The 24,075-nt window shown below is 65.2% G+C and overlaps 1 protein-coding gene across 1 annotated transcript; it reads left to right on the top strand.

Annotated features, from left to right (window-relative positions):
* Positions 1 to 532: 532 nt before the first annotated feature.
* Positions 533 to 23,363, top strand: LOC105818643. The gene is given in 14 exon segments (XM_012654721.1): positions 533 to 686; positions 1,068 to 1,568; positions 2,535 to 2,539; positions 2,940 to 3,033; positions 5,456 to 5,551; positions 9,727 to 9,861; positions 10,400 to 11,547; positions 12,046 to 12,140; positions 14,228 to 14,811; positions 15,226 to 15,313; positions 18,099 to 18,265; positions 21,515 to 21,612; positions 21,938 to 22,051; positions 23,235 to 23,363. Coding segments are annotated over 14 exon segments (3,408 nt in total).
* The last annotated feature ends 712 nt before the right edge of the window (positions 23,364 to 24,075 follow it).

Consider the following 24,075-nt stretch of genomic DNA (forward strand, 5'->3'; position numbering starts at 1 on the left):
TCTGTGCCAGCTCCAGGCTGACCCCACTCGGAACTGAGCCTGGCGTCCGGCCCTGGCCCTGCCAACCTGGACCTTGCCTGACACCCCACGAGCCCAGCCTGCCCCCCACCCTCATGGTGCCCACTCTGGCCCTGGCAGCACTGGGGTGGGTGCAGCTGGGGCCCAGCGGGAGCTGGAGCCCAGGCTCTGTCGCTGAGTGACAGGGTGATTATGCTGTCACGGGCCAGCTGGAACTCTGTCCCCTGCACTGAGAGGCAGATCACTGGGGAGGCCCCCAGCTGTTGCCAGCCCAGCGCCCGGCAGCCCACTGTGCCCACCCAGTTTCAATGACCAACGTGAGGGTTTCCATCGTGGCCCAGGGGACCGGCACGGGCCGGCATCCGGAGCTGGGCAGCGGCCAGCCCGTCCCGAGCAGGGACGGAGGCCGGGCTGTGGACCTCGAGGCTGCCATGTGAAAGCAGCACCAGACCCAGGGCAGGGGGAGACGGGGCTCGCCTGGCGCCCTCCCGCCACCCCAGCCAGCCCTGTGGCCATGCCGACCCCGGTCCTGGGCCTACTGCCTGCCTGCCTGGGGGACACACTCCAACCATGCCCCAGGGGCAGCCAGAGGCAGGGCCCCTTCTCCCCCAGGGCCCTGAGGAGAGCAGTTGCCTGGAAGGCCAGCAGCCAGCCCAGGTAGTGTTTGTGTGCCCAGGAGAGTGTGCGGGCACACCTGGCGGGGCGCACGGCCGGCGGATGCCACGCCTTCTGCAGAGGGCAGCGGCTCGGTGAAAGGATTGAGGCCGTGGGGTCAGGACCAGGGGGTGCTGCCCTGCCTGTGCCTTCGGGCAGCAGTCTGGCCTCCCCAGACTCAGTTTCCCCATCTGTAGGGCAGGGTGGTCATGGTACCTACCTGAAAGGACTGTGGCCAGCATTGGAGAGAGTGTCCCGGCATGGCCCCTCTTCCTTCCCTGGCCGTGGGCGTTCGGAGCCAGAAGAGCAGGGAGCAGGGGCGCCGGGGACCACGGGCTCAGCACCTCGGGGCCTCCACGCCTGACCACAAGTTTGCTGCTCTCTCCCCAGGGAAGACGGGCTGCGTCCACCCGCGGCTGAGGATGACCTCATGGCTGCCCGGAGGCGGCCTGGGCCCTCCCAGCAGCCAGGCCCAGTCCAGGCAGGTCCCCACGTGGCCCATTCTGACCACACTGAGGAGCCAGGCCCCCGGGGGGAGCTCCGCAGCCTGCCCGTATGGTCCACAGGACAGGAGGCCAGCGATGGGGACAGCTCAGTGTCATCGGGCCGCCTCTCTGGCTCCTCAGGGGGCCACAAGCCATGCGTGCCTCCCCGTGGGCCCTGGCAGGAGAGGCCGCCCCAGGCGCTGGGGCCCCAGCGGCAGCCCAGAAAGAGCGACCTGCGGCTGGAGCAGCTGAGGGACAAGATCCGGGCGCAGGTGCGGTGGCAGGGGAGCTGCGCCTCCCTGGGGACCACGGCGCCCTCCAGCGCCTCCGGCCTCTGCAGAGCTTCCCCACAGGTGCTCGGGAGGAAGACCCGCAAGGTGACAAACGTCCTTCCAGCCCCCCAGCACCCAGGTCAGTGGCAGCTTTGCTGGCGGGGGGCGGGGGCGGCCAGGCCGTCGGGAGGGTGGAGCGCGGGCAGGGTCGGCTGTGCTGGGTACACGGGAGGCGTGTGCAGCGTGGCCCCGAGACAGGGATTAGAGGCCACGAGGGAGACGGTTCCGAGCTGGGTTTAGGATGAGGGTGATCCGATTCATTGGTGGAGACGGCTGGGGAGCTGTGGAGACGAGGAAGGGTGCCTTGGGGGCCACGGAGGGCCTGCGGGTGGGCGAGGAGGACCCCTGGTCCCTGGCCTGGAGGGCTGCACGAGAGGTTAGCAGGCAAGCGGCAGGTTTGTGGGGACTCAGGTCGGGAGCACCCTGAGAAGCCAGCACGGGACCCCGAGTCTTATCTCCTTCCCTCCCGTGAGTCCTGGCCCTGGGGGGCAGGGCTGGGGTGGCGACTTGAAAAGCTCCTAGGCCAGGCGCGGTGGCACCGGCAGCCCCAGCACTCCGGGGGCCAAGGCGGGAGGGTCGCCTGAGCCCGGGAGCTGGCGGCTGCCGCGAGCTGCGATCTGTCACCGTACCCCAGCCTGGGCCACAGGGCCGGACCCTGTCTCTGAAAAAAAAAAGTTTCTAAACAGCTTCTCTGCTGGGACAGAGGCGGAGACCTAATCCTGTGTCTAGGAGCTTGACTCTTCCCCAGGAGGCAGGGGAGATGTTTTTCTCCTTCTTTTATTTTTAAGATAATAACTTCTGTTTTTAAAAAAAATTCTGGCAAAATAACAGCATAAAACGCACCAACCCAATCATTTTCAAAGTGCTGTTCAGTGGCATTAAGCACGCTCACAGGGTTGTGCAGCCGCCGCCACCCTCCATCTCTAGAACTTTCCATCTCCCCAGGCTGACTGTCCCGTGAGGCACCGACTTCCCCGACCCCAGCCCTGGTGCCCACGATCCCACCTCCTGTCTCTGGGGACCTCCCATGAGTGGAATCGCACAGGGTTTGTCCTTTGTGACTGTTTTTACGGCAGTGTGCGTTTGGGGAAAGTGCAGATGCGCGAGGAGTGCGGTAAAAGCCGCCCTGTTTCCCGTGTCCCCTCCCCGCAAGGCGCCCTGGCTGGCACTTGACGATCTGACACACGCGCTGTTACCCCCTTTCCCGAGCTGCGTGGTCCAAACCGCAAAGCCCACTCGCCACAGGCGCGGTGACACCGCCGTCCAAACGAGATGCCGGCCTCCCGGCTGAGCGCCGCTGCCTGTGGGGTGGCCCCGTGATGCACCCAGGCCGGGGCGCTGGGCAGATCTGCTGTTTAGAGGCCTTTGGACGCTGCCAAACTGGGGCCTTTTCCTGGAAATTCTTCCTGGAGTCTCTTCCCACACCGCCCCTCCGTTCACTCGGCCCCAGGCTCCGCATCCTGCGGCTGAGCGCAGATTTGAAGACAAGGTGTCCGCCCGCCAGGGGCCAGAGCCCTCCAGGGTCTCCTAGCACCAGGCATTGGGTGGATGGTCCTGTGGTGGCCGTCCTGGTGCTCCGGGCTGGATGCTCAGGCCCCAGTGTGGACAGCACGTGCCGAGCCCCACTCGCAGACGAGAACACTGAGGGTCAGGGAGGACCTTACTGGAAAGGGGCCAAGTGGGGACTTGGAGGCAGCCCGCTGTCCTCGGGAGCCTGCGTTCTCACCCTCTGCCTCGCTGGCGGCGGGGGAGGAATCCAGGCAGGCCCCGAAGGGCAGGGAGCTGGGCAGGGCGTCTCCCTGCTGAAAGTTCTGCACAAGGTAGGCAAGGTCTTTCCTGCATGGTCCCATCCGGCCACAGACGCCCTGTCTTGCCCGGGCAGCGCCGGAACGGAAGGGTCAGCAGTGGGTCTGCACACTTCCAGACGGGCTGGGCAGCGTCCAGGGGCTGAGGGCACCACTAGGTTTTGCTCACACCTTCATTCAGCAGACGGGAGGGCAAGGATGGTGAGGATGACAGGAGCATCTCGCGAGGGACATGGACTTCGTCCCTGGGCCGCAGGAGCCGTCTGAGGGTTTGAGTGTGGAGAGACGGCGCGTTTGGGCTCGAGCAGGCGCGCTCTGTCGCAGGGTGCGGAACGGGTGAGGGAGTCTGTCCACGGTCCGGAGAGACAAAATCCCCCGTGAGATTCTGGAGCCCCACCATGGCGGGGGAGGGGGCTTGGGAGCAGAGGGGTTTCCAGGGCTCCCCCGCGCCCGCAGATTCTGGTTCTCAGCGCAGGGGAATAGTGTGGTTTTCCTTGGGGTGGTGAGGGCCATGAGGGGAGAGTCAGGCCCCCGGGGCCTGTCCAGGGAGCGATCGTCGCCCATCCCGTGGCGTGGCGTGGCCGTGGTGGGTGGGTGGAGGGTGAAGGCTGTACTCCAGTGGGGGCCCCGCTGGGCAACAGCCACAGGTGTGCGTTTGGGCGAGTCCCACCCATGCCACATGTGTGCCAGGTGCAGACGCAGGCAGGGACTGGGGCTGGCTGACTGACAGCCAGACCTCCCCGAGCCCCGCTCTGGCCTGCCCCACGCCCACCAGCTGCTCCCACGGTGGCAGCCCCCCCCGCCCGTCCCCGATCCACCGTGCTTCCCAGCGAGCACGCCCGGGTTTCCCCTCCTCCTCCCAGGAGGACCCCCGTGGTGTCCGCTCACCCAGCTGGTCACTGTCCCTGCCCCAGGGAGGCTGCCGGGGTCCATGAGTCAAGTTTAGGACCCGGCGATCGGTCACTCGGGACCTCAGTTGCAGGTCCATTGATCGCTGGCTCTTGGCAGTCTCCGGTTTTCACGCTCCTGGTTTCAGAACCCCTCAGAAGCCGGGCGTGGCATTGAGCACATTCACGCTGTGCGGCCGTCACCACCCTCCTGTCCAGACGCTCCGTCTCCCCAGCCTGACACTGTCCCCACGAAGCACTGACTCCCTCCCCACCCCCACGTTTCTGACCTGTCTCTAAGGGTCTGAAGACTCCAGGGATCCCATAAGTGGTATTGTTTGCGAGCGCCAGGGCCTCCTGCCGGCGGGGTTGGGGCCCGGACAACCGAGGGACCGGCTGAGGCCTGGACTGAGTGGTGTCTGGAGACTCTGGACCAGAGTCATCTTCCACGCACCCGGCCCGTGGGACACCCACTGGACACGGGGGGCACAGCCCCCTCACGCCGCGCAGCTTGCTGTCTGGTTGACCATTTGGTGCTTTCCGGATGCAGCCCCTCCCCCGCAACGCACAGGGACCAGAGAGGTCAAACGGCCCAGGAGAGGTGACCAGAAGCCTCTGGGAGCCGGTCCACTCTGGTTGGCCACTGCGCTTGCTGCAGGACTTCGGGCAAACTCTGCACCTCTCAGGGTCTCTGTTTCCTCCCTCTTCAGCCGGAGGGGGACCCCACAGTGCCAAGGCCCCCCACTCAGTCCTGGCTCCTCGTCCCCAGCCTGAGCAATGTTCAGTCCGGCTGGCCCCACGCCGTGGGCTCACTCAGGACTGGTCTCTTTCAGTCATTCATTCGCTCAGCAGACAGTCATGGTGCCTGTGGCCCAGGCCTCAAGCCGGGTGTTGGGACATGGTGGCGGGAGACTGGTTCTTGTCCTCAGGGCCTCTGGGCCTGGAGGGATGGCCGCCAGCACCCGGGAGGGAATTGGTGCACAGTCAGGTGTACCGCGAAGGAGGGGGTGGCACGCTCGGCCCCTGGAGAAGGGTCCCCAGGTGGCTGTCCCCAAGCAGAGCACTGGGGGAATGTAACGGATGTGGCTCCCTGGCGCCTGCACTCAGCTGCCCACCCTGGTACCAGGGAGCGGCACCAGGGAGCGGGACCGTGAGTTGCGCTGCTCCAGGGGCTGCGTCCGCAGTGGCCCGCGTGTGGCTGCGTGGCAGCTGCCTCGTGGTGTCTCCGTACTCACCCTTCCGCCTTCCCTTCCCTTCTCTCTCCTTAGCCGAAGCTCTAAGGGAAAAAACCAAAAGGGCCACAAGCGGTTCTTGCAAAAGACAGAAGGCCCCCAAGTCACCCGCCCCCAGAAGAGCTGCCAAAGACAAAGGTGAGAGCTGTTCGTCGAGGCCCTGGCCGGGCCAGGGGGGCAGGTTTATGGTCCCAGCTCCCCAGGTGGGCAGATGGCTTCCGCTCCTGGTACCGGGCTGGCCAGCTACCAGCAGCCACCTGGACCGCTGCGTGCACAGGGGCCTGGCCTGAGTGTCAGCGTCAGTGTCCCGGGCAGCTGGCGACCTTGGCCACCGCTGGAGCAGCGGGTGGTCCCTTCCTGGGAGGAGGGGTGTCCCTGGTGACGCAGCGAGAGTCCACAGCCCCCAGGTGCTGGTAGCTGTCCTTTCGACCTCGTAGGCCGGGTGAGGCTGTGAGGACGGGAGGCCACTCGGCCGCGCGGCATCACGTGCTGGTAGCTCGCCGCTCCTCAGGGCGTCCGCAGACGCTGGCAGGGCCGGCGTGGCGGGGCAGCACTGGTGCCCGGTCAAGCGCGGGGTGCGCTCTGTGTTGCACAGCGCCACTGGGCAAGCTGTGGAGCGGCTGGTCGAGGGAGCAAGGTGGCCTGTCCAGCCCGGGCCGGGACAAGCCCAGAGCATCCACTTTCACCAGAGCACGTGGGGGTAGGAAAAGGCCTCGGGTGGCTCCTGCTCTGTCCAGCAGCTTTGGGGACCGGAGCGGTCACCCGGGGCTGCAAGTCAGCCGGCATGTGTGTGGCGATTAATCTCATAGACGTGTCCGGAGAGTTCTACTAAGTGTCCTGTTGGTGGTGAGCCGGCGGTCACAGAGGAGTTTCTAACTCAGGTGTCTCCTCCCTAAGGACTGGGCAGGGTGCTGGCGCCCTACCAAGACTCCGCTGCCCAACCTGGGTGCAGGTTTTGGGCTTGTGGGACGGACCGGGGCTGGGTCCGTCCACCGCAGGGAAGGGCTGCTGTGGCTGCGGGCAACGGTGGGATGGAGGCGGCACAATCCCTCCGGAGCTTTCCTTTGGCGCGTCTTCCAGGTCAGGGCGGGGCTGCTCAGCGCCCGTGGTGTGTGCCAAGTGCTCCGTGGGCTTTAGCTCACGGACCCCCACTGCTCCCGAGGCGGGAGGTGTGCTCCCATCCGTAGACGAGGAAGCTGAGGATGGGGAGGTGGGACAACATGCCCCTGGCCACACAGGCAGGGCCGGGCTGGGCCCTGACCCCTGACCCCTCGAGCTCCAGGCCTGTGCTCCTGACCTGAGAGCCCAGCCGGGTACCTGGCGCCACACCTCGTCCAAGCCCAGCCTCCGGGCCTGGGTTCTGGGACCTCCAAACCATGGGGTTTTGGGGACACCACCAAGGGCCCCCCAGGCAGGGAGAACACCTCAGACTGGGCTGTCAGCTCTGTGGGACCCTTAATCTAAGTGTGGGCAGCAGGCGCTGTTGGGGTGCAGTGCGGGAGTTGCCCCTGTGACTCTCCATGCCTCAGTTTCCCTACACTGTCTGCGACCACAGCCCCGGGACTGTGGGGTAGGCAGCGGCTGGTGTGTGCTCTGTCCGTGCTGGTGCCCGTTGCTGCCCAGAACTGTCAGACTGTCCCGCTTGGGGCGGAGCAGCGGCGCCTGCCGGAAAGAACCAGGACCTGCCTCCTCTGTGGCGCTGGCGTGGGGCTCACGTGAGGCGGGAGCTCGCAGGGCCGCCCGGCCCAGGTCGGATGTGTTCTTTCAGCTGAGCCAGCGGTGATACAGGAGAGGAAGAAAAACCCACACTGGGACCCAAGGGGGAGGGATGCTGGAGGCACCAGGAAGGTTCCGGAAGGCCCCTGCAAAAACATAAAATACGACAATTTTCTACGTGGTTGTCTCCTCCCTCCCCCAGCCTCTTGGTTTGTTTTATTTTAATGTCCTGCTTGAAAAATGACCTGCTTTCTGCCTGACACGGGGTCAGAGGCCGTGCCAGGGGCCACATTCATCATCGTAACCGCCGCGTCACCCTGGTGGTGTTGACCATTCGTCCCTGTCACGCGGAAGTCACAGCTGCGCTAAGGAGAGATGAGTTTGGGTTCAGAGGTCAGAGCCACCGGACTTGGGAATTGGATGAATTAGAAATTTGCTGTAGTTAACAAAAAATTAAATCACAATAGTTATAAAATATTCATCCATCCGGGCTGGAGGAAAATGAAGCCTGATATTTAATTTCAGATTATACCACCTCACTTTGCATTTTTTATCATAGATTAGGCTGCCCCGGAACCCTGACAGGGCACTTGGGGACTTCATCCGTTTCCACAGATTAAAAATCCTCTCGTAAAAGAATTAATTGCCATTAAACTGCTCAACGGAAGAAAAAAATGTGCCCATCAGGACCCATTCATCGACCAGGGCCCCTCTGGCGGGCTAATGGGGAGGCCGATAATAGTGGCGGGTGATGGAGGGCCTGGGGGCAGCAGCCCCTGCCCAGGGGCCATGGAGGGACAGAGCCAGTTGTGTGCTGTGGAGCAGCTGTAGGGCTAGGACGGGGGCCCTTGCTGGGAGCCCGACCGCACCGGGCCTGCCCCCCGCCCAGGCCCACCTGGAGCCCGCCGCATGGCTAGCTGGCCTCAGCTCTGGCCTTCGACTCCACCCCGAGCCAGCGCTCCTATAATGCTAGTGACTGCTTGCTGCCTGTTTTGCAGATGGGGAAACTGAGCCACAGGGACATTAAATCACTTTCCCAGAGCCCATAGCTGATGAGAGGCAGAGCCAGGCTTTAACCCCAACCTGGGGTTTCTGAGACCGCACTCTTAACCTTCTGGGGGGCCTTGTGGACCCTGTCCTGGAGTGGGTGTGGCCTTGGAACCCTGTCCTAAAATAGGCGTGGCCTAGGAGAACAAGGCCCTGAGATCTTGTCCTGCAGGGGGCGTGGCCCATGGCCTTGGGTCATAGCCCAAAGTGGGTGTGATCATGGGGGCGTGGCCTTTGGGTCCTGCCCTAGAGAGGGCGTGGTGTTGGGAGGCCATGGCTCGGAGGGCGTGGCCTTGGGGTTCCTATCTTAAAGTGGGCGTGGGCACGGGGCAGGGCCTTGGGAGCCTATCCTAGTAGGGGTGGCCTTGGAGTCCTGTCCTAGGAGAGTTGGAGCCAGCGTGGCTCAGGGGTGTGGCTCTGCGTCGCCCATTCCCCTTTCTGGAGAGAGCTTCAGGCTTGCAGCTGATGGCAGGTTCAGGGCAGGTTGAGGAGGGTGCTGACCCCGGGGGAGCGCTAGGGAGGCGCCTGATTCAGTCTGGCAGCCTGCCCGGTGGTCAGCTGCCTGGACAGTCCCCGCCAGGGTTCCCTCTCACTTGCAGAGAGCAAGGGCGCGTCTTGGCTGAGACCGCATGGCCACGTAGTGGTTCTGCCCCGGGCTGGCCCCCAGGAAGGTGCATGGGAGGGGCTGCGGTCCGTGGCAGGGGGTCCTGGCCGTGCAGAGCCAGCTGGACCTGGTGCTGCACGTGTGTGCGTGTGTGTGCGTGTGTGTACACGTGTGTGCATGCATGTGTGCACGTGTGTGAGCTGGACGCCGGCCACTGCTTCCCGCCTTTGCTGAGGCCCTTGTGGACGGGTTTGTCACGGTGGTGGGGCCAGTATTGGCATCTGGTGAGCATAATATGGGATTATGAAGTAAAACCGAGATAAATGATGTTTATTATGTGACAGCGTTTATTAAAGAAAGCTCATTTGTGCTTGGGATGTGCCGGATCGCTCAGTTCCGCGATGTCCGCACCCCTTGTCCTGCCAGCCTGGGAGTCTTCATTGATCCCAGCCCTGTCGGCAGCAGCCGACTCTCTCCAGCTTAAAAACAGATTAATTTCCTCGGGCTCAGCGCACACGCTCAACAGCAGCATGGCCTCCTAGCCCACCCTGAACCCTGCGTGTGCGGCGGCTACGTGGGCTGCTGGCCCCTTACTACAGCGCTGTTGCTGCCAGCCAGCACTTCCTGAGCGTGTGCTGAGCCTGGCCTGTGACGAGTGCTTTGCAAACAAAGCTATGGGAACAGCGTTTATTACCCTCACTTTACTGAAGGAGAGACTAAGGGTCAGAGAAGTCACTTGTTCGTGGTCACCCTGAGATTCAGCCTTGCCCCAGGCTGGCTGGGGCAGAGAGTCTGGCTCTGCCCCACAGGGGCGTTGACATGAGAAGTTTCACCCTGATCACCTCCAGGAGTGGGAGAAGTGGTCTCCCAGGGCGGTGTGGAACCACCGACTTCCCCATCGGGGCCGGCGTACCCCAGCTGTGTGCGTGTGTTTTCTCTGTTTAAGATTCTGAGCTGGTTGGTGTTTGTGGCTGGAGAAAAGGACAAGCTCTGGTGAGGCTGCTGCTCGGGCCCCCTCCCGGCCTCCCCAGGCCCCAGAGCCAGGCACGCTCAAGAGACCCGGCCCTCGCCGCGGAATTAGGTACCCCGTGCCTCTGCCATGGGCCCGTCCTGCTTTGCTGTGGCATCTGGGGGTGGGCACAGGGGAGGAAGCACCCAGCCCCCAGGCCACCTGGAAGGAGGGGTGTTGGCGCCTCTTCCAGCAGCCTGCCAGGCACCCTCCACACCTGCCACCACCAGCGACCTGGGAAATCAGTGTTTTTAAAGCCTAAGAAGAGGGTCTCTGTCACTACGTGGCTCCCTGGTCAGCTGCTGGGGCAGGGTGTGCATCTAGGCTTTCTCCATGGGAGGGGTGCAGGAAGGGGCTGGCAGGCCCCCCTAGAGACCCTCCACCTCTCTATGCCTGCTCCGTTATGTGTCCAGATTGGGGGCTCCATGCCAGGTGCCCGGCACAGCCTTGCCCCCAGACGCAGCACCTGCCCTTAGGGGGCCTCTGGGACGAGCGAGTGCCTGAGGGCCTCCCCACCGCCCGTGGGCCACCCTTCTAGGTGGAAGAGCTGGCTTCGCTCTTCCCTTCCCGCTGGCTGCTCCTGATGCTCTATGACTGCCTGTCTTTGCAGGGGACAGCAGGAAAGTTGTAGCCACCGAGGGCTCACCTGTCCGTGCCCAGCCACCCTGCCCTGTCTCTGCCAGCAGCGACCGGCAGGTGTCTGAGAACACGCCCAGCCTGGCCTCCCGCGACCAGCCAGCGACAATCCACACTGCCATGGCCATCCTACGGGACCTGCGCCGGCAGATCCAGGCTGGGCTGGAGTTGGCCCAGGGCCCCAGGGGAGGGCGGGAGCTCGGGCCACGGAAGCCGTGGCTGCAGGACGTGGCAGGGAGGATGCGGCAGGCTCCCCGGAGTGCCCCGGGTGCACAGAGCTCCTCCTGCAAGAGTCCTGGGGCCGTGACAGAGGGGAAGCCCTCCTCTTTAGTGAGGGCTACGAGCTTCCACGCCTGGCAGCCCTGGAGTTCCCCAGCCAAGTGGGAGTCCCGTCCACAGAGGGCCTGGGTGGCCCAAAGACAGGATTCCACCTTCCAGAGACCCAGGAGCCCCTCTGAGAGGCTGGGCTCCTCCTCTCAGCGGCCCTGGAGTGCCTCGGCCAGGCAGGCCTCCCGTCCCCAGAGGGTCTGGGCGACCCAAGGACAGTACTCCTCCTTCCAGAGGCCTGGAAGCCCCTCTGAGAAGCTGAGCCCCTCCCCCCAGAGGCCCTGGAGTGCCTTGGCTGGGCGGGCCTGTCCACAGAGGACCTGGGCAGCTTGTGAAGACGGCGAGGCCCCTGCCCCCGGGCCGTGGAGCCCTCTGGAAAGGCCGAACCCTCCCGCCTCCTCCGTGCAGAGGGCCGGAGCCCCGTGCAAGGGCAGAGGCGCCATCTCCCCTCCTTCGGGAGCCAGGCCCACCTGGCTGAGGCCCTCGCATGGCCTCCCGCAGAGCCCATCCGGAAAGAAGGACGGGCTGCCCCCGAGCCTGAGGCCCCGGGGGCTCGCGGGACACCAGCACAGCTCCGAGTCCTTGCGGGAGTTCATGCGCCAGAAGGCACAAGCGCGGCGGCGACAGGCCCTGGAGGAGAAGGCCTCAGCCACGCGGACGCGGGAGCTGAGACAGCAGAGGCTGCAGGAGGTGTACAGGAAGCAGAGGGAGGCTGTCCTTGGCAGAGCTGTTCCCGTGGTTTCCCAGACCTCCCCTGGCATCGTGACCTTTGTCCCCAGTTCTGCGCAGTCTGGGGTATGTGTCAGGGTGGGTGCAGCTAGGGTGCTCAGCTCGGCTTAGGACCCTGGCTGCCGCCCCCCACACCCCCCAGTGCCCACTGGAGTGGATGGATGGAGGGTGTGGCCAGGGGCAGGGGTTTCAATGGGCCTGGGTCCAGGTGGCCTCGCTGCCAAGTTGTGTCAGAAACGCATGCATCCGTGGACGTTTCCCTGGGGAACCCCGGCGAGGGGCACAGAAGAACCTTTGTCCCGGGGATGTTCCCGCAGAGCTTGCTTCCCTATGGCTGTGCTCGAGCCATCCCTGAACACCTGCCACCTGGGTATGATGGTGCTCCGGAGGGGACCCCATTAGCTCTGTCACAGCCCCTAAAGCAGGGACCCCCAATTCCCTGCAAGGGTCTGAGGGAATCAGCCTGAGACCCCCGGTGGAGGCCAGGGCCCAGCTCCGAGGCTGAAAGATGGGGCTCTGGGGTCTTCTGGCCGGGAGGGTCTGACTGTACCTCCCCTGCTTTAGGGCCTGGAGGCCCCTGGGAGCCGGGAGTCACCAGCGCTGGAGTGGAGCAAGGTGACGTCTGGCATGGTGCTGGGGGACCTGGAGGCCCCAGGCAGGTGGGTGTGAGGGGCGGGGCTGCACTGCCGGGGCGGGGCTGTGGCGGGACATTCTGGGGGCTCCCACCACTGCCCCATGACGGCGCAGCTCCTGGGAGGGCCGCTGCACCCCGCAGGCGATCCGGCCTTCGGAACTGCTGCTACTTCCGTCTGCGTCTGCCTGTTCCTGACGTTTGACATAAGTGGGGTCAGAGGTCGGGTCTGTCTTCCCCGCCGAGCACGTGCGGGAATTCCGCTTCCTTTACGGCCGAGTAACATTCCATTCTGTGGACAGACCACATTTTATTCATGCGCTCGCGTGTTGATGGACACGGCTCGTTCCCACTTTTGGCGGCTTGGATAACGCTGCCGTGAACACGGGTGTCCTGTACGTGCTGGGACACCTGTCTTTCTTTCTCTCGGGTACGTGCCTGGGAGCGGCATTGCCAGGCCGTGTGGCAGCTCTGCACGGGACTTTGGGAAGCACTTCCAGACTGTCTTCCCAGCAGGAGCGGCATTTTACGTCCCCCGCCAAGCACGAGAATTCCGGGGACTCCACGTCCTTGCCAACGCGTTTCTGTTTCTGTTTCGTCATGTTGCGACTCCCGTGTGTTTGAATTGAACGGGCCCCTCCCCTGGATGCACGTGGGGGTCTGGAGACCTCCCTCCACTTTGCTGGGGGAGTCGAGCCCAGTGGGCCCGACTGTGGAGTGGGCCCCCCCCACACTCCAGGGGGGACCGTGTTCCCCGCTCTCCCTCCCGCTGGGAAGGGCTCCGTGGAATGCCATGGCGGGCCTCAGCCCAGTGGCAGCCTCTCCGTGACTGGGCCCCATTCCCGCCACCTGCCGCGGAGCTGGGGGGGCCAGGCTTCCCGCACGCGTTGGCCCAGGTGGGCGGGCGGGGGGAGGCTGGCTGGGGGCTGGGGTGGGGGCTCTCTCGGGTGCCTCTTTGGCAGCTGGTGCTGGGGGAGGGGCAGCAGCCTGACCTGCACTTGGGGCTCAGCTCCCCGGGCCTTTGCAGGACACCCCTTCCCTGGCCCCTGGAGCCCCTCTCTGGCCCCCTTGTTTCATTCTGCTTATCCTGGGACAGCAGCCAGAGACTCCAGTCCACAGGGCAGCCGGGCGTCTGCATTTGTGCACCCCCAGGGAGCCCAGATGTGGGTCGCGCGTATACGGCTGAGGGAGCGCTCACACACCCAGCACATCTGCCACCCCACCCAGGCCAAGGCCACCCATGCCCCCAAAGGCAGCCCCCGGCCGGCTCCTCGGCCCAACCGCGGCCGAGGTTTGTCCCCATGGTCCCCAGAGGCTGCGGGTCCCTCTCTCACCTCATCGTGTCCTTTAACAGTGGCGCTAAGACATGTAACTCAACATTTACTGTCTTTGCCATTTTTAGCTGCACGGTCAGCGGCACTAAGCACGTTTACGATGCTCTGCGGCCGTCACCACCGTCCTCTCCGGAACTTTCCCATCTTCCCACACACTGACACTGTCCCCATGAAACACCGACTCCCCACCCCCTCCCCAGCCCCGGCACCCACTCTTCTGCTTCGCGTCTCTGTGGATGTGACACCTCCGGGGACCTCCCGTGAGCAGAATCTCACAGGGCTGGTCTTTCTGTCCGGCTCGTTCCACGCGGCGCGGTGGAGCGTGTGTCGGTTTCCTTCCTGGATGCATCATGCCAGGTGCTCACCTGGTGGGCGCTGAGGCTGCTGCCTCGGTTGGCTCGTGTGGACGAGGCTGCCAGGAAGCCGGGTGCACAGACAGCTCCCTGAGACCCTGTTGCGGTCCATCTGGGACCCAGAAGTGGGACCTCCAGCTCGTGAGCTAATTCTGTCTGTCACTCCCCGAGGACCTGCCACGCTGTTCCCTGTAGCCGCCGCACCGCCGTCCAACCCGCCAGCACTGGGCGGGTCCCGTGTCCCCACACTCTGGCCCACGTTTGCTCCCTGTTCCTGACAGTGGCTGTCCTGCAGATGCTGTAGCAGCTCCTGGTCCCTGCAGGCAGCCGCTGGGTCTGTCACAGATGCCACCACAGTGCTCATCCCCGCGCACGCGTGCTGTACACACACCGCCAGGGCTGAGCCAGCCACACTTCTCTCCCTGCAGCTTCTGCCTGTGTTTGAACAGAGCCTGCAGCCACGCTGAGACCCTGGGGCGCCTGGGGATGAGAGGCACCCAGGACGGCCGAGATGGGGCCCCTGTGCTGCTGCCGACTACCTCCTCCCTGGGCCACCTGCAGCTCCAGGACCTGTCCCGGGGGCTGTGCATCTACCTGGACCCCCAGGAGGCTAAGCGTCTTGGCATGTCCGGGCCCCTGCCCATCCGGCACAAGCAGGCGCGGCTGCAGGCGCTGGAGACCACGGCCAATGTCCTCAAGCAGCGGATTGACAGCCTCACCGCCAAACTGCACAGGTCCGAGGTGCTGGACGCCGTCCCAGGCCCGACCTTGGACCTGCCACCCTCGCGCCCCAGCACCGCGCCTGCTGCCCCTATGCTCGCCGCCGCAGCCTGCCCTGGAGCCCTGGTGCCCAGTGGGGACAGAGGTGCGCCCCAGGACTGGGTGGACATGCAGGTCCGGCCCCTTCCGCCCCCCACCTACCTGTTGGACGGGGAGACACTGCCATGGAGCCCCAACGGGAAGCAGCAGCAGAGCGAGTGCCTGAGGGCCCACACCAAGGGGAAGCTTGAAGGTGAGGCTGGCACCCAGGCCACAGACGACCCGTGGCCAAGGGGCCCCGTGGGCTGGAGCAACGAGGATCCCATTTCCCTCTGCTCTGGGCTTGCTCTTTGGAAAGGGGAATATGAGGATGATAGCGCAGAGCTGTCCAGGGCGTCTGAGGGTAACACGTGCTGGCCCTCTGTGGCAGGCGCGTGGTGTGGCAGCAGTGATGTCACTGCCTGGTCCTCTGGCCGGAGGGGCCTGAGGCTGCTCCTGCACCGGCTGCTGCCCTGCCCTGCCTCCCGCAGAGGGCCCGTGTCTGGCCCAGCTCAGACGCTTCTGCTGTGGGTCTGGCACCCCCGCCCCCCTGCCCCAGCCCCTCAACCCGCAGCTCCTTCCCTCCCGCCAGCTCACGGGAGTAAAGTCTCGCTTTCCTTCCCCGAAGGTTTCACGGAGGAGGAGCGCGAGAAGCCGGACAAGAGGCTACAGAGGAACGTGGCCCCTCTCCAGGCCCTCAGCGCCCTTTCGGGGAGGTAAGCCCCGAGCTCCCTCTCAGGCCCTGGCCGTGTCCTGAGCCATCAGGGACTCATGGCCCCCAGGATGTCTCCCTCTGGTGCTGGTGGGGGGCTGAGGGCAGGGCTCTGGGTGTAGCTGGGCTGGAGGGGCAGCGTCACAGCTCTTGCGCCAGCCAGGCGGGGGAACCCCGTGTCGGTGGTGGCTCTTGGACACCTCTGTGATGGGGCTGTGAGCCGTGGGCTGCAACTTGAGCTCCCCGCTGCGGAGCAACGAGCCCCCGGGACGCGTTTCCCAACAGACACTCCCCGCACTGGCTCCACGCCCTCGGGAGACGCTGTCTGCATGTCTGTCTCCTTGGCTGCTGGCAGACTGTGCAGGGGACACTGACTCTGGCCTTCCTCTGCCTGCCCAGGCCCTGCGGCCCAATCTAACCCTGGGTGGCGTGGGGCCCAGGAAGCTTCGCCCACGGGGGGCTCTGCATGGTGGAAACCGAGTTAGGTGCTCGCGGCGTAGGTCGGTCTGCACGAAAGAGCTGCCGCCTCGCGGTATCCGAGCTCCACTTAGCAGCTGTAGCACAGGACTCATGAGTGGGTTCGGGTTTCCTCTCCTGAAAAACTCCCCTTGGTGCCCCCAAATATCCCTCCACCCCATCACCTGCCCGGCCTGGCTTCTCCTTCCTCGCCCAGGCCTCCTAGGGGCAGTAGCCCCTCCCGGTCCCCAGCCCCCCGCCCCGGCCCGCTCTCCTGTGGCCCTGCACGCCGCTTGCCAACAGAGGCGCGTGTCCCTCTCACCTCCCTGTCCCCGTCCTCAGACTGAAGCACCCAGGGCAGGGAGCCCCGGGCAGCCCAGGGACCCAGGCTCGCAAACCCAGAACCGCGACCCAGAAGCTGGGGGAGGCAGTGTCAGGAGGACAGGCCTGGTGCCGTCTCAGGGCCGCGCCTCTGCCTGGCGCAGTGAGAGCAGGTGTGGAGCTAGGGCAGCGGGCGGGGACTGCAGTCCGGGTGCCATCACTCCCGGAATCCACGTAGCGGGGGTTGCTCCTCTGACTCTGAAGTTTTCCCACAGCTGGGGAGAGGGTGCCTGACGTGGCCCCTCCACATGGGGCTGCCCTGCCCACTTCCGCTGGGACATGTCCCCAGCCTGATGCCACCCTGCCGGCCTCCAGAAACCCCATCAGCCTTCTCTCCAGAAGCCCCCTTGACCTCAGGGGATGGGGGGCTTGGCACCTGTGTCAGGTCCTGGGGTTGGCCCCATCCCACCCCCCAACCTGCCCTCTGCCCAGGCTCAGGCCAGTCGGTGGAGCCGAGTTGTTGTGGCCAGGAGGGGGCGGCACCAGCCTGGCCATCTCCTTCTCTGCCGACACCCCCTCCCCCAGCCCTTGAGAGGGGGCAGGGCTGTGAGATCCTGGAGAGCTTAGTGCCCAGGCTCCCAGGTGGACCAGCCAGATCCGCCCACAGGCCAGACCCCGGCACAGAGACCTCGGTGTCCTGGCACAGCCCGCGGGGCAGAGGGCATGGCTTGGAGGGGCTGTGGAGAGACAGCAAGAGGCGCGTGCCCTGCGAGGACAGGCCAGCTCCTGCAGACGGGGGCGGGGGGCTGGCGGGGGGACTAGGGAAGCAGCTCGGAGCCTTGCTCCCGGGCACTCCCAGGACCTGGAGCGGCCAGGACAGTGGACCCAGACGGGTCCCTCTAGAACCACAGTCCCACTCAGCCCTCCACTGGGCCGCGGGGGTTTGGAGCCCTATGGCCACCACCTGGGCCTGGCCTCTGGTCACTCCACCTGCTTTGAGTCCGAGGACCAGGGTGGGCCTTCTGGCTTGTGTCTTTCCCATGTGGGAGCGCCACACCCACGATCCAGGGCGAGGCCGCTGCTCGCTGCTCGGGTTGGTTTCTGAGTCACCCCAAGGGAAGGGACCCGGGGGCATCCGACTGACCATGCCCCAGGATTGCTCCCAGGAAGCGCCGGCCGCCTTGGCGTCTCTGGTCTTAGCCCCGGGGCTGCTGCCGCTCTGGGGTCTTGTGCCCCGGTCTCTCAGCACCGTCCATTTCAGTCACCTGTTGGGCCCCTATGAGAACCGGGACGTTGGCGGGGGCCGTGCTCATTGCCACGTGCCCATCTGCACAGTATCCCCTGTGCCCCCAAGAACACTCATCTCAGCGGCTGTAGCCGCCTGCACTTGGCGGCCCTCCCACTCCATGGATGCTGCTGCCTGGGGAAGGGCCCAGTGCCACGCCCGGCCCTGAACCCCATCACCGGAACGCGTCGGCCAGGCGCGGGGTGGGGGGGCGGTGTCCGAGTGCGGCCAGGCCTGCCTGCTCGGTCCTGGCCCACGTACTCCACAGACAGGTCACCCGCCATCTCAGGTGCCGGCATGGGAGGTGGTGTGAGGCAGCGACAGCCGTGGGCAGCGCCCTTAGTAGACAGCAGAGGCGACAGAGAAGACATGCTGGAAAGGGGGCTCTGGTCCTGGCCCCAGGGCCCAACGGTGACCCCAAAGCTGACCACCTGCGCTCCTGCTGGGATGCCACTGGTCCTCTGGCCAGAGCCCAGAGCCCCCGAGCGAGCAGGCCTGGGGCACTGCGGTGCCCACGAGTACACAGGAGCCACCTGCTCACCGCCACCTTGCTGGCCCTGGGGCCCCGCCCTGGACACACTGTTTGTGAGTCTAAGGCTGCTTCAGGCCACGGGAGGCCGGACTCCTGCTGAGTGAGGGGGCTGCCTCCCACTCGCCCCAGATCTCCCTGCCCCCTGCCTCCTCCCCATGCCGCCTCCGCTCACGCCTGTGCTTGTGTGTCTCCCAGCTCACCCGGCGCGCCAGCCCCACCGGACCCTGCCTGGAGCTCCCTGCAGCTGGAGGAGCTGCCGTCGGCCAGAGGGGCCGGCCCTGCAAAGCCCTGGCCCACCCCGAGCTGCGGTAAGGGCGAGCCTGCAGGCAGGCCCTGGGCTGGCTGGTTGGGGGGCCTGGGAGGTCCGCTGGGGACCCCCCCAACTGCGTAGCACTCCAGCTTGGTCCTGCAGGGTGGACAAGTCCTCTTCCGTGTGGGCAGCATCCACACATCAGTATTAAAGTTTTTTGGAGGCTTTTTGGACCCGCTGCCTGCTCTGTGCTCTTGTCGCGCCTGTCGCGATGGGTTTTGGTCGGACGAGGGCCACCGGGCTCATTTCAGGAACAGCTGCACTTCCTGCACCGCCAAGTATGGCTCAAGCTACCGCACAGGACGTGTCCTTACTGTCCCATCAGCCCAGGACCCTGTTTTTGCTTTGGCTACTTCGGCATCTTTGTCCCGGGGCTACAGCTGAGGACACTTGGCTGTGGGGGTGCCCACCGCCTGCCACCCACGGTGGTCCAGAGCACACTGAGGCCCAGCCTCGTCCTGGCAGTGAAACGTGGGCTGCACCACAGGGTACTGCTGCCCAGTGTGGGCTCCGGGAGGGCGGCTGCAGGGCAGTGCAGCGCCAGGGGCAGGTGCTGCCTCCGAGGAGGCGTGGGGCCCATTCGCTGTTTCGTCCTTATTTGTGCATTGAGTTTCTCAGAAGAACAGCTCTGAGCTTGGGGGTGCGGCCCGCTCACAGCTGGCCGCTGGAGAGGCTGGCGGGCAGGCGCGTTCAGAGTGAACGTGGTCGCCCAGCCTGGAGCAGCCCCGGGTACAACCTGTACCCTCCTTACAGGCTCGGCTGGTGGCAGAGAGGCCTGGGGCAGTTAGCAGAGCGCCAGGCTCCCCTGCCGCATGGGGGCTCCTGGGGAAGCGGGAGGGAGCGGCGGCAGTCCTGGGCTCCGGCCTCCCACAGGCCCGGGTTCCAAGCCGGCTCCTCCTTGGCCCGACCCCTCCTGGAGGACCTTCTCAGGGGGCAGCTGAGCAGCACCCTCGGAGCACGGCCTCTCCTCTACCCAGCAAGTGGCCCCCAGAGAGATCCAGGGACAGGCTGGGACCGGGGCTCTGTCCCCACCTCACTGGATTTGCAGACTGTCCTTCCTGGAGGCTGGCGGGGCAGAGGGGCAGCTGCGTGGGGGCCAAGGGCAGTTCCTGACCGTAGGAGTTTGGCCCCTCCTACCAGCACCTCCAGGGTGAGGTCAGGGCAGGCTCACTCACCACCCTCTGGGCAGAAGGTGCCAGCAGCCCCAGGAGGACAGGTGGCAGGGGACCATGGGCACAGCCCTTACCCCTGGAGGCAGCACTGTCCAATGGAAGCTTCTAGACCTAAACGTGGAGAACAGAGCGGTCCAGCAGAACCTTCTAGACTTATATATGAGGACCACACCTCCTGGAGACCTTTCTGTGATGAGGGCAATGTTCTGCCTTCTGGGCTGTCCAATATGGTGGCCACCAGCTGCCCAGCCCTTGAACTGTGGCCAGCGTGACTCGAGGGCATAGTTTTGTCTTCGTTGTTTATAAAGCCTGTAGCACTCGGTACTGCCGGGTGGTCTCCCATCCAGGTGCTAACCAGCCCCAGCCCCGCTTAGCCCCTGAGACCAGGCGTCCGGGTGGGTGGCTGCAGACTGAAGCGTGGAGTTTTGTGCTTTAAACTTGCTCTGAGTTTAAATGGAAACGGGTATAGCTGCCGCCGCTGCATGGGACAGGGGCTCCAGCTCTCAGACTCGCGGCTCCCGGCGGCAGGGTCCTGCCAGCCTCATTCTGCTCTGAGCCTGATTCCCTGGGACCCAGCCCCACAACTGAGAACACACCCTGTCCCCACCGTTGTCGTCGGCCGCAGTAACAGCAGCCGCCCGCATTGAGCATTTCTTGATCCCCACGCGGGGTGGTGGGTGGCGCTGGGAGCTCGGGGCTCCTTGCTATTGTCATCGGAGGAGCTGCGGAGCGTACCGGGGAACTCCTGTGGTCTCTGGGGGCCGCCGGCCACTCGGACAGCCAGGGCCGTGCCGGCTCAAGGACAGCTCACTTCCTGCTGGCTCACGGCTCAGGGACATGCGGCCCAGGTCCTCCCTGGTGACGTGGCCAGAGATCACCAGGAGCCCCCTCCTCAGACCCACAGCTGGGACATCTGCGGGGTCCTCGGGCCTCTGAAGCTCCTGGTGCCAGGAGGGGCTTGGTGGGGCCTGGGGCACCATCCCAAGGCCACTGAACAAAAGCAAGGGTGGGTTTTCCTCCCTTCCTTTGCAAAGGAATTTCAGCTGAGAACTGACACTTTAACCAAAACCCAACAATCTAAAAGTGCCTTTACTACCCATCGTGGCCAGTGGGCGCCAGGCGAGCTGGGGCCCTGGGGAGCCATCCTGCGTGCCGGCACCAGGAACTAGGTGGCCAACGCCCGTTTCTCGCCTGGTCTCGGTGCCTCGGGGGTTCCCCCACTGCTGTGGGCACGCGGGAGCTGGCCCAGCTGCTGCTCATAGCTCTTGCACCGCTCTCGCCATGCTCTGCTCTGATCTGGGGAGGGGCGCACGAGCCCCTGAGATGTCATTCCCTGGGCAGCGGAGCCGGGCGGGAGCTCAGGGTCCTCCTCCGCGGTGCTCGCCGGGACCAGGCGAGGGCAGGCAGGGAAGGGGCGCTCTGACTGCCTCTCCTGCACGGGGCGGGGGAACCCTGCATGCAGGCAGAGCGGGGTTCCTGGGGACTTCCAGGGGGATAGAGGAGCCCCCTCTGCTGCCCTTGGGGACTCCACAATCCAAGGGAGAGGTGGAGGTTTCTTACTCATGTTCTGGAACAACCCAGAAGTTCCGAGAACCCTCGGACTCGTGCCTTTGTGCCAAGCACAGCCACCCGTCATCGCTGCCCTGGCTATCAGTGATGGCGACAGCTGCCGCCACTGAGTGCCTATCAGGCTGTCTCCTTGGACCGTAACACCAGGACAGGAACCCGTGTGTCCCCACAGAGGCTCTGACTGCCTGAGGGTTTGTCCAAGGTCACCCATGAGTGCGTGACGGGGCCGAGACCGGGGCCCAGGTCTGTCTGGGGGCGAAGCCTGAGCCCTCGGCCTCTGTGGTGCCCACAGCCCCGGTCATTGGTCCTGGAAGGGGTCATGGCTGGGGTCAGGCGGAACAAACCTGGGGGGATGAGGTGACTCCCAGCTCTCCCAGGACACGCAGGGCGGGGGCTCTTCTCGATGTGGTTGTCATCAGCCAGCCCAGGACCCGGCCGCCTGCACGCCTGGGCTCTGTGCCTCAGTTTCCTTGCAGGCCGAGAGGCTGTGTTCACCTGCTGTGGGGCGCTGGGGAGGCCAGGGAGCTCCCAGGGCTCAGCTGTGCCCCGTGGCTCTGCAGGTCAGCAGGAGCCTGGCGAGCCTCGTCCTGGAGACCTGTGCGCCGGACACCTCGCCGACATCCAGCGGAAGTCCCTGAGCTTTCTCGAGTCACTGAAGGTATGCCCCAGGCCGATGACACCGTGCCCCCTTTAGGCCTTTCTGTTTGGGGTGAGCTGGGAGCAGCCTTTGTCCCCCTGGGGCTGAGCGGACAGAATTGTAGAATTTAGAAACAGGAGGGGGTGCGGACATGGGGGAGGCAGAGTCGCCCCAGGCACCTGGCCCTCCCCCGCCGGGTGGGAAGCCCCCGCAGGACAGCAAGGCGGGCCAGCTGAGGGACGGTCCCTGCCCGGACGCGGGTCCATCGGGGTGACCCTCCGAGGAGGGGCCTGCCCTCTCTGGCTGAGGCGCCGGCGGGGAAGCTGAGCCAGGCCTCTCGCGGCAGCTGGCCCAGCAGACGCAGGGGCAGGCGCTGGCGCTTCTGCAGCAGCGGGCGCAGCGGGAGGCCTGGGAGACGCAGATGGCCCTGGACAGGCTGCTCCTCCGACACCAGCCGCAGGTCAGCCGGCCGCCCTCGCAGGGTGCCCCGCACCCGCCCTTCTGTGCAGGAGTCAGGGTGGGAGGGAAGCTCGCAAGTCGAGCCTGGGAGGGAACTGCGGGCCCTGCCCCTGCTAAGGACAAGCGAGCCAGAGGCCGGCATGGTAGGTTCATTCGAGAACCCACCTGAAAGCAGAGCAGAGTAGAAACAGGACATTTGGGCCACAAGTGTCCTGGGGGCACCTGTGCTGGTGGTGCCCCTGCCCGGGACCAGAGCCGGGTCACAGACGACTGTCTCCACTGTGTCCCAGGTCTGTTGGGCATCTGAGCCAGGGTTGCCCACAGCCCGAGGTTGCTCCCGAGCCTGTCCCTGCCCAGTCTTCCTGTGCCAGTGCCACTTAACCCTGTCAGATAGGCAGCTCTTGCCAGCCAGGCAGCCCAGTACCTGCCCTGAAGGGGGAGATGGTGCCAGGCCTGGCGGCAGCAACCCCACCAGCAGGGCACTGACCTGGCGCTGGTGGCTGGGACCTGGCTGGGTGTGACGGGTCTTTGGAAAGTGGCTCTTTCTTCTCTGTCTTTGGCCCCGTGACTGAAGGGGGGACGCGCACTCACAGTGCACGTTGGGGCGCTCCCAGGAGAGCGAGGGAACTGGAGGGAGTGTGTGCACACGTGTGGGTGTATGTACACGTGTGTACACGCGTGCGGGGGCATGCACATAGACACCCTCAGACCCACAGTGGCACAGACACACCCGGCCCTTCCCTCTTTCCCCTTCTCCCTCCTGCTCCCTCTCGTCCACACCTCTGCTGCCCTCCGGTGCTCTGGCCCCCGGCCCTGCGCCTGCTGGGTGGCCCCAGCCACAGCCGCCGCGAGCTGGGGTTTTCCTCCCAGCGTCCTCTGTGCCGCTGGCCCCAGGTCGTCCCCCCTCCTACTCCTGGGGCTCCAGCCCTGGCCTCCCTGCGTGTCCGCCAGGCACCTGCCACCCTCCCCAGCCCTGCGGTGTCCAGCCCTCTCCAGGAGGCAGGGAGGGGCTGTCGGCCCCACTTGGAAGATGGCCAAATGAGGCCCTGGGGTTGGAGACCTGCCCGACATTGGCTCCTTCCCTGGGACCCCGGCCCGGCGCAGCTGGCCCAACCTAATGTCCACGGGTCGTGAAGCCGCCCTGTGCCTCGTCCGTAGCACACGCCTCCTCCCTGTCCTCACAGCGGCTGATGGAGAAACACTCGGCCCAGGCCAGGCCGGAAATGGCTGCAAAGCTGGAGCAGCTGCAGACCTGTGGGGACCCAGCGCCGAGGACAACCTCTCAGAGGACCATGACGGCCAGACCCCAGTGAGGCCCGAGGCTGGGGCCAGCGGCCCCCTCCCAATATAGAAGAGGGTGGGGGGACTGAGTACAGCCGCAGGTGTGGCCCTGCTGGCCCCGCTGGTGCTGCATCCAGTGCGTTCTCTCGCCCAGTGGCAGGTCACACCCACCCCTGGGCACAGACACCGCCGTATCCTCTCCCAAGGAAGGACGGGCGAGTGGGGCGGGCACATCAGCCACTGCAGGTGAGAATGTCCCCAAGTCCCCTGTCTCCCCGTGCCGGCGGTCGGCTCGTAGCCCCGGTGTGGACGCGGCACACGGGGCATCCCACCAGCCGGACAGAGCCGCATCGCGAGGCTGCCGCTGTCTATTTCTAGCTTGATCTCATCGTGGCCATAAAACATGTTTGTATGATTCCAATCACGTTGAGACTTGGGTTTTAGCCAGAGAGTGGCCCGTGTTGGCGGACGTTTCGCGAGCTCTTGAAGAGAACGTGCGTTCTGTCGTGGGGTGCGGTGTTCTGTGATGTCGACTAGGTTGTGCCACTCAAGTCCACGACGGCCCGGTGGGTTTCCTGCTGCTGCTCCCGCCCTGCTAGCAAAGGGTGCGGAAATACCGCCTGTAACCGCGGAGCTGAGTCCCCCCATGGTTCTGTTCGTGTTTGCTTCATGTGTCTTGCAGCTCCGACATTAGATACAAAAACATCCGGATTATGATGCGCTCTCGAAGAACCGGCCGCTTGT

This window comes from Propithecus coquereli, unplaced genomic scaffold, assembly GCF_000956105.1.
Source record: "Propithecus coquereli isolate 6110/MARCELLA unplaced genomic scaffold, Pcoq_1.0 Scaffold449, whole genome shotgun sequence".
NCBI classification, from domain to species: Eukaryota; Metazoa; Chordata; class Mammalia; order Primates; family Indriidae; genus Propithecus; species Propithecus coquereli.